The following is a 9,955-nucleotide window of genomic DNA, read 5'->3' as shown; positions in this document are numbered from 1 at the left end:
GACAAAAATCCACCTAATTATAAATATCCAAATAAAACCCAAATTTGAAAATGACTGTAAAGTAGAAAAGTAATTGATCTATAACTACAAAATATTTACAAATTGTACCATAGTATTCAAAATAAATAAATAAATGTTCACACACACACACACACACATGTTCAAATGTATATAGTACTACCATAAGCTCAATTATATATACATAGTTTACGTATATATTGTACTACTATACATTCAAATATATATACATAGTTTACCTATATGTATACATATATATGTATGTATATATATATTCTATATATGTATGTACAGTACTACATATATGATCAAACTTATTATACTAAGTAATCTACCTATATGTAAATTTATGAGGAGCAAATAACATTTATTTTGTAAGTAAATCAATATTGAATCAAATAACATTCTTTTATTTTGTAGGTAATTTGTTTTCCATGCATTATTACATATATTTGACACATTTTCTTATTATAAGATATATGTACAAATGACACACCCCGACCCAAATCAAGACATGTTGGCCGTCACGTGAGAGTGACGTAGTCATGTGCACAGTGCGGAAGTAATAATGATAATAGAGAATACGAATAAATAAAAGCCAAATTCATAAGAGTACTAGCTAAGGTAAGTGCTAGAAAATGTGTGACTACACAATTAGAGCGTAAGTAGTCTAAGTTCAGTTCAGAAGATAAGTACTAATTAAACGACACCCAAAGATGTCCTATATTTGTGATAGTTTGTCAGAACCTCCAATCAATCCTCGTGAGCCACCAACAAACAAGCTTAACTAAAACCTAGAAGGGCACAAAACAGAAAGTGTGAGTGGGCAAAAATAAAGCTTTTCAAAACTATTTCATTATCAAATGCTCTAACCCCTCGCCGTAAAACATGTATAATTTTCCCAGAAATAGAATATATATATATATATATATATATATATATCATGCTTCACATATTCATATTCATAAGTAGGCCATGCCAAAATATAAAACAGAATAAGTAACTCAGGTGAAAATAAATTCATGGATAATTAACATATTAGCCAGAACCCATGCAGAAGTTTGTACGGCTGAATTCATAGATCATTAGTCAATCTAGCCGGAGTTACTGCAAGTGACCTATACCGCACTACATTGCACACGAGTCGGAACCACAGTAACGGTCTATACGACAAGACTGGGTGTAATATAATTATACTCAATGCTACGCTCTCATGATAGCTATGCGATAAATTTCTAGTCACCTACGAGTCGGAACCACCTATAATGGTCTGTACGACAAGACTGTGCACTTAAATTGGATCCAATGTGAGCATATGGTGTGGGATGTGACATTATAAATAGGCTTGTACTATATCTCTGACTAAATCACAATCATCCGGGGTGCAGGTTTATGAGCTCTCAGTTACATCTCACATTATCAATATCTCATATAATTAAACATAACTCACCTAGTACTTACCTGAGCGTCCACAACACCAATTCATATTATGCATCATATACTAATTCATATGTTGAATATAAATTTATATGCATGGCATTTCAAAGCATACTTTCATTTAAACGCATTTTCTGGGAAAATATCAAGTATATAAATATATACTGAAAATCAAAAGCCCACTCACTGGTATGTAGAAGGGTCGTAGCCCCCGAGTCGCCCTTGACTGCGCTCGTCCTCGGGATAAGTCTCCCCTATATGCGAAACAACTATAAAAACGTTAATTTAAAGTACATAACCAATACTAGGTAATAACTTCTCATACATTGCTCAAATGAGGTATATAAATATACCATTGTGACCTAAACAACTCCATGAACACACCCAAAATTTTAAAATAATTTTTGGAGCCCTCATGCGCCGTCACGCACCGGCAAGGGCACGGTCCTACACGCCCCCACGTGCGGCCAAACCTTGACTGAGGCCTAGCGGCTGTTAGGAATATTCTGTTAAAATTAAGGAATATTTCGTTAAAATTAACTAACACTGTTAGTCGCCGTTAGGAATATTCCTTCAAAATTGATGGAATATTTCGTCATCTCCTACCTTCGAACTCCAGCGACCATTGCCGTCGCCGGAAACTGGAAAACCTAAAAATCCTTATAACTTCTTCATTTTTGCACCAAAATTCATGAAACTTAAACCAAATTGAAGCTTACAACGAGTAGAACACATTCTTACCAATTTCAAGCTCCAAAATTCATGGGATCTCGCTGGAGAAGGCACGATAACTTCGGCCAAATTTCAAACTTGCCAAACTCGACTTCCCGACGTCCAATTTGCTTGGTTTTTCTTCTCCGAGATTCGTAAGAACGTCCTAAAGCTTCCTACGAGCTTAAAATCCCTTGAAACATCCATAATTATGACCACATGAACAATACTCAAATCAGGGGTGATGGTTTCTCAGGGTTTTGAGGGTTTCACGATCTAAAAATGGCATATATGAACTCAGAGACTTGCAAGGAGTTCGAATCTTACCTTCTTGACGTCGATCCGTGTGTGAAATGTGAGTTTGTTGTTTGTCCGTATGTTTTGTACGGAAATGGTAGGAAGGCCGAGAGAAGGAGAGAGAGAGAGTGCACGGGGTGCTTTTGTGTGTGTCCTCACTTGGTCACCAAACAAAGTTTAACTTTTTTTTAATTGAGTCCAAAACTTAGGAACTCAACATAATAGTGTATGCCCCTAAAGCATGCCACACACATCACAATCTCAAAGTCCAAAGGTAAAATTGTCATTTCACACCGTCGAAACTAAATAATTCGGGACCGGCTGTGACAACAAATAATAGGTAAATTAATAAAGTAAATTAATTTTGAATCAAATAGCATTTCTTCGTTATGTAGGTATTTTATTTTGTATGTATCATAATATATATTGGGCACATTTTATTATTATATGTACAAATAATAGGTAAACTAGTATTGAATAAAATAATAATACTTTTGAAGTTGGTACATTATTTTGCATGTATTTTGTATATTTTGGGTTTGCTTATTATGTAGGTAAATTATTTGCATGTATTTTACATATATTGGCAAAATTATTTTGCTTTTTATAAGCAATCTAACATTTTAATATTCAAATAGTAGGTGCACTGGATAGTTGGCATGGTGTAAGCGTATGCAGCGATCCAATCTCATGCCCTTGGTTTGTTTTTCTATTTATTTATTTATTTTTCATGTTTAAATTTATACAGTCGACCTCACTAATAAAATAAAGCTTGGTTCTTATGGTACTTACTTTTCATGTCAAAAAAAAAATTACTACAATGAAGAGAACCCTTGGTGCTTCTCTTCATTGGATAATTCAAAGTAATAATTGGGTTTCTGATTTTGGGTTTTTTTTTTTAATTTTTAAACCCGGTTGTAACTTAAGCATCACCTTACATATCAACTTTTCCAAATATTTTAAGCCTTTGAATATAAACTAATGTAATCTAATAGTTAAGATGCATTTGGTTCTTACATGTCCTCAAATGACAACCTTTGAAGAGCAGGACTGAGAAAGTAAAGCGAGCTCAAATGGTTGAGAGCGTTCACCATTACACTAGAAGTCCTAATGAAAACTTTTGTTATTTGATTCTAATTCCAAATTACTAATTGAAAACTTTTGGTTTTGTTACTTTCAAGAACATCCATAAGCTATGTTTTTTATTGCTCGGACGTTCGATCTGCTCTTTGTATACCTCAAAAAAATTAGGTTACGATGCTCTGCTCTGAGTACTCACTCCTCCAAAACATTATCTACATATGGTACAATACATTGAATACAACATTTGGGATATTTACCGACTACCATGAAGAAAAATCATTAAAATTTGACGCGGAAACTCCTGATTTTCTTTTCTTTGTCGAAGGAAGCTCTTGCAGACCAGCATCAACAGCTGCGGATTCAGGTAGAGCATTCTTTGCTTTCAAATACTTCCCAACACCGCCACCACCGCCAGGGCCAGATTCTGTCCCCGTACCAGGGTTGCTATACCAAGACCCGACCTTGTCCTGAAAATAACAGAAAATAAGGTGTTTTATTATTGTAAAGAACGGAACAAAGTTAAAAAATGCACGGGCACAAATTTAAGGGTCTAGTAACAAACATTATCTTCATCCTGAGCTTTCTCCTCAGCTTTGGCCTTTTCTTCTTCTTCTTCATCAGGTTCCGTGTAAGGGTTAACAAAAATGGTGACGCTTGTTATCTTAATTTCCTCCTGCATAAGACAGCAGAAAAAAAGAAAGTGAGCCCTCGGAACGCAGGAGATTGATCTTGGTTGGAAAAAAAACATGTGATTCAGTAAGTTATATGTTGCGGTGACTAACATGTGTGCATGCACAAAGACAGATACACAAACTCTGCAACAAGCGGGAACTAGTTTTTTTATAAAATGGTAAAGAGAACTAACAATATTACGTTAGGGCTTTCCATAAAGTCTAGCCAGCATGATCTAGACTAAAAAAAGGTCGTACCCAGTGCACAAGGCTCCCGCTTTACACAGGGTCTGGGAGAGATGAATGTCGGCTAGCCTTACCCCCATGATCTAGACTGAGAGTAACAATTTGAAACAGTATTAAACATTTCAAAACACATAAGTAGATGGATGATTCTTATTAGGATGATGCACGCCTGATAAAATGCTTACAATCAAATCAATAGACATGAAAACTAATTTGAAAAGCCAAAAATTATAAAGCATGAATGTAGATCTCTAGTTTTGATAAAAGAGAAACTATAAACTTACCAAAGGTCGGTCATTGTCATCAACAGGAACCTTTTCCATTGCTGCCAACGTGGTCAAGCCACCAACAACTCCACCAAAAACCGTGTGCTTGTAGTTCAAATGATTTGCAGATTTGTAAAGGATGAAAAATTGGGAGCCATTAGTGTGCGGCCCACTGTTAGCCATGCTGACAACACCCCTTCCAGAGTGAAGTAACTTGGAGTTCACTTCATCATTAAAAGGCTTTCCCCATATAGATTCCCCTCCTGTCCCGGTTCCAGTAGGATCACCACCTTGAATCATAAAATTCCTACACAGAAAAGAGCATCATAGATTGTTAACCATTGCTATTTTCATTCACAAAAAGAATTTAACATTAACACGGATTTTAAACTAAAGAATATCACCATACCTAATGCTTCTATGAAAACCTACTCCTTTATAATAGGCACGTTCACAAAGAGTGATGAAGTTCTCGCAAGCTCTGGGGGCTATATCACAGTGTAGCTCAATGTTCAGATCACCATGTGTTGTATGTATCTGTACATATCCTTTCTTTTTTGGATTCTTCTCAACTTTGACATATTCATATTCATTTTCAGTAACAGGAGTAAAGGCAGTAGAAGTGAAAGACCTCGAAGCTGCGCCAGTAGTGAATCTGCTCTTTACCTGAAATTAATAATTGTGTTAAAACAGACATCAAGGAAAAATAATTAACGCTTGAAGAACACCACTCTCTTAAATTTTAAACACAATCATACTGTAGCTCCTACCATTTAGTATTGGGTAAAAGAGATCAGAAATAAAATTCACTAACCATCTTTGCATTCACTGGTGCCCTTTCACCAGCCTTGTGCATAGCTATTCGGGCAGCCGTTTTGTCACTAGATGTGGCTCTGGCGGCAGCAGCACTTCTTCCATGCACAGATGCAGAAGCAGCATCCACAATACTATATGCCTGAGCTTTCACCTCCCCATTCGATTTTGATTTCGGATCCTCTTTAATACGTGATCTTGCAGCTAAAATGGCTTCAAGTGCAGCAGCACGTTCATTTTGTGCCTTGCTGCCACCTCCTCCATGCAGTGCAGCTAGCCTTCCTTTTTCAGTTCCAAGCTCTTTGAGCATCTGCTTGATATCTCCATTTACATTTATATTATAGGTAGGGTCCGCACTCATTCTCTTAAAATCTGAAAAAAAGAAGAGATGAAATGAAAAAGAAGAAAATAAATAGAAATTATTACAAGAAAAATAACACTATAGTTGACCCACAAGGGTAATGAAGCCTCTAGCTCACCTTCATCATCAATTTTCAGACTATTTTTAACATGATCGAACTCCACAAGGATCTTGCTGTCAAGTGCATTGGGATTCTGCAGAGAGCATCCATAAATACCAATGTGATATTCAAACAAGAAACAAGAACTTGCAACATATTGATAAAACAAGAAACAGGATTTATCTCAAAATTGTACCTGAATGGTTATCAGGTCTTCCTTGGAAAATGGTTCATCTGTGAGGAGCTCCTTCCAATTCTTGGTCTTGATGTTGAGTTCTTTAACTGCCTAAAAAGTGAAAGCCAAAGCGAGATAATAAAGTATACAGCACAACTGTATGTATAATATACAATCTAAATATAATTTACACTATTGAAACTATATAATAGCTAGAAAACGAACCTCATAGGAGAAGACATTTCCTGTTGTCTTCACAGCCACTATGTGTGTAAATTCAGTGAAAACTTTATTCAAAACAGGACACTGAAACTCTCCTACACAACAAGTGAAAAAAACATTTCAATCATCGAAGAGAAGATACCTAAACAACAAATTATGAGCTGCCAAGTAAGAAGTATAAAAATGGGGAAGCAAACAAGAAACCTCTGGCTGACATACTCATATAGTGAGGAAGAAACTATGAAAATTTATGCTGATAATATCCCCCACAAAGGTTGACAACAAGATCAATTAATTGTTAAAAAAATATCCATCATAACGATTCTGAATGATGGGCTTACCCAAAAATATAAAACTGTGCTTAGAAACTAGTTTCAATAAGGTTTCTATCAACAGCAAAGTAGTAGAAATTGGTTTGACCAAAGGGGTACCAGAAACACTTTTAACCTCAAAGTTCTAACTGGACATGCAATTACTTAACGGTTTATGACTTTCTGCTATGTTCCTTTATGCAAAACTTACATAGTTATATTGGTTCTAAAACTGGGAAAGCAATCACTTCACCTCATGGAAGCAATTTCTTATTTTACATTGTCTATGGTTATTAACGATAAACCACTAAATTCATGCAAAAATTTATGTATACATCTATAAACATTCTCCAACTTGCTGATTGGAGATGTGCGAGAAATTTCCATTACAACTTCAACCAATTTATGCACTCTGATAAGACTTGTCCTGTCATGAATTTTTCACCAAAAAATTCTAAGCTCATTTCTGTCAACACAAGACTGAAAAAATAAACATCGATCGACTGCCGTAGTTCCAGTTTTACTTATATTCCAACTTCAACTAACTAAAACAGGTAGTACTATCCCACATTTTTTCGTATCACACATGAACCCCTATCTACTCTATCCAATGAATACATAATTCAATAAACGTACACATAAGTAAAGTTAACAAACACAAACCATCAGAATTCTTGTGGAACGTTAGCGGTATGAGCTCCTCCTGCTTCAGCGGTACTCCAGTAACAGGATGCTTCCCATACTTTCTGATATATGGAATTATATTCCTGCACCCATTTTGTAAAAAATGAAGAAAAAAAAATTCATGTCACAGAAAATTTCCGCTCAGCAAAAACAATGAAGCTAAATGAAAAACCCAAAAAATTAAACGTGTCCAAGAATCTCATACTAAGAAAAACTCACAGTATATAAAAAACAATGCCGTCTGGGGTGCACACTGGATCTTCAAAAGGCGTAAACGTAAGCCTGCAACAAAAATTAAAGAAAGGCACCAAATTTAACAAACAAAACTTGAAATTGAGTAAAAAAACAAAGAATGTGCAATATATATATATATATATAGACAGAAAGAGAGAGAGAGAAAGAGAGAGAGAGAGAGAGAGAGAGAGAGAAGGGTACGCGCAGCAATAGAAGGGGAGGCGCTTGAAGGGAGTGGAGGTGGGCTGGGCTTTGGCGCCGCCCCATTCTGTGGCCCACTCCGTTTTAGTTATGAACATTCGATCTTTGCTGTGCTGCTTCTTCCCCATTGTGGACGGATACAGAATTTACTGATCGATACTTAGGGTTTGGCTGTTCTTCTTCCCCAATTGCAATTGAGTTTCTCTGTTTCTTCTCGATATTTGCAATCAATCGGAATCTGCAGTAAGCTAGGGATTCGTTTTGAATCCTGCAACTGAGGCGGTGAAACGCAGTCTACGCCTGTTTTCAGAGGGAGAAGAAAATCGTTTCTGCGCCGTTGTTTCGTGTCACGTTTAAAACTGTGTCATTTTGGTCTCAAGATTAACTTAACTTGGGGGCATGCGCCAACTTGCCCCCTTTATTTTGCCCCCTTCAACTTTCAATTTAACAAGTCACGTATTCATCTTCACTTATAAGTAAAAAAATTTAGATTTGATTTTCATCAAAGATAAATTTGAATTACTTTATTGCTAACACATTATGAGATTTAGCCTACTTCTCCACACTCTTAGTGTTGATAAGCCTCACAATGGGTCTGACTCAATCATGCATGTAAAAAAAGGACCATTAGAAACCTCACAATATGAATGTAAACACGGAAATTCCTGAAATGAACGAGACAAGAACACGTGCACAAAATAATATTTGTATTTGATGATTTTGGGTTACAATCTCTCTCAAATTTGATCATCTGATTCGATCTCCGTAAGGTGTGTATTTGTTGACGTTGTTGATCCAAAGGGCCGTTGGGGCTTGATCTTAGGATGAACGATGAACGCTTTTTTCAAGCCTTTTGGGGCTTGATCTTGAAGAACTGTTGATGAACGGATCTTCAAGGGCCTTTGGGGCTTGATCTTGATGAACAGTTGATGAATGGATATTCAAGGGCTTTTGGGCTTGATCTTGAAGAACAGTGATGAATGGATATTCAAGGACTTTTGGGCTTGATCTTGAAGGACGGTTGGATGTGTGGATTTGTCGACATTGTTGATCCAAAGGGCCGTTAGGGCTTGGTCTTAGGATGAACAGATGATGAACGATGAACACTTTCTTCAAGGGCCGTCGGGGCTTGATCTTGAATTGGTGGAAGTTCTTCAAGGGGCCGTCGGGGCTTGAGCTTGAAGGTGGATTTGGCGAAGAACGAAGAGATTTTTCTTGATCCTTCAGAATTTGCTTGAGAGCTTTAGAGTTTCAAAGCTTCAAGGTTTTGATGTAATATCAATTGGTTATGAATTTGTCCCCCTAAATGAATGAATTAGTCTTCTATTTATAGAAATTTCCAAGGCCTAATTTTGAATATAATATTCCAGATGAAATAAGTCGTTTCTGCCAGGTGTTGACACGTGTCCTGTTTGATGACTTTTCCGACTCTTTTTTATTTTTCGTTGAGTCACACGCTACATGTAAAATTTATGTGACACGTGAACGTTGAAATTTTGATTTCTCGGTCAACATTTATTTACCAAAATTTCGATGTCTACAATGAAGATGAAGTTTGATGATAAAGATACAAACCTTTATTGTCTTTCATGGACAATTGAACTTGCATACAAACATTTATTCGATGGTTGAGATCCAGTTTACCTCGTCCAGACAATCGAACTTACATACATACATTTCCTTAATCTAATGACCAGTGGACCATTTAAATTTGACACTAGTTTACCTCGTCCCTGAAAAGGTAGTTTGTAGCTTTTCTGACTTGACCATTTTCAACGTGCCGAGCCTATTAACCTGTAACACCTTACTTCGCCGAGAAAGCTGATGAGATGACTTCTACCAACAAGGACTCAAAAATCCTTGTCGACCGAGACTTGGATAAATAACTAGTTGCTTTTGAAGCAGTGCTATTTATCCAAACTGAAGATGTCACCAGTTGCCTTCACAATGCTGTTTTATCCAAACTGAAGATGTCACCAGTTGCCTTCACAGTGCTATTTATCCAAACTGAAGATGTGTTGGCGACAAGAAATGGGGAGAGGATAAAATCTCAAAGGTTGTTGAGTAGTTTTATGTAGGGCAATTTGTGTGTTGAATTGAATGGGACTTGAATGATGCACTCCTT

At 36.5% G+C, this 9,955-nt stretch overlaps 1 protein-coding gene across 2 annotated transcripts; it reads right to left on the bottom strand.

The window, feature by feature from the left end:
• Positions 1-3,710: 3,710 nt before the first annotated feature.
• LOC103404017 (peptidyl-prolyl cis-trans isomerase CYP65) lies at positions 3,711-8,250 on the bottom strand. 2 transcript variants are annotated; one of them, XR_003768342.2, is made up of 12 exons: positions 7,831-8,250; positions 7,615-7,677; positions 7,375-7,478; positions 6,404-6,495; positions 6,200-6,289; positions 6,022-6,097; positions 5,544-5,914; positions 5,139-5,395; positions 4,748-5,036; positions 4,476-4,551; positions 4,109-4,219; positions 3,711-4,013 (listed from the first exon to the last, which is right to left on the bottom strand). XR_003768342.2 is itself a non-coding variant. In XM_008342878.4 (11 exons), the coding sequence occupies exons 1-11, from the start codon at positions 7,956-7,958 to the stop codon at positions 3,807-3,809; spliced, it is 1,788 nt and encodes a 595-aa protein (XP_008341100.2). In that variant the 5' UTR covers positions 7,959-8,250; the 3' UTR covers positions 3,711-3,806. The 2 variants fall into 2 exon arrangements, 1 of the variants encoding a protein (XP_008341100.2); XM_008342878.4 differs by lacking the exon at positions 4,476-4,551.
• Positions 8,251-9,955: the final 1,705 nt, after the last annotated feature.

This window comes from Malus domestica, chromosome 02, assembly GCF_042453785.1.
Source record: "Malus domestica chromosome 02, GDT2T_hap1".
In the NCBI taxonomy this organism is placed as follows: domain Eukaryota; kingdom Viridiplantae; phylum Streptophyta; class Magnoliopsida; order Rosales; family Rosaceae; genus Malus; species Malus domestica.
This window is presented reverse-complemented; position numbering and strand designations above follow the sequence as displayed.

Coding starts and splice junctions, on each gene's coding strand:
- LOC103404017 (XM_008342878.4), bottom strand. CDS start 7,958: ATGGGGAAGAAGCAGCACAGCAAAGATCGAATGTTCATAACTAAAACG. Junction 6,290..6,403: donor GAAATGTCTTCTCCTATGAG/GTTCGTTTTCTA, acceptor TTCACTTTTTAG/GCAGTTAAAGAACTCAACAT. Junction 5,396..5,543: donor CACCAGTGAATGCAAAGATG/GTTAGTGAATTT, acceptor TATTAATTTCAG/GTAAAGAGCAGATTCACTAC.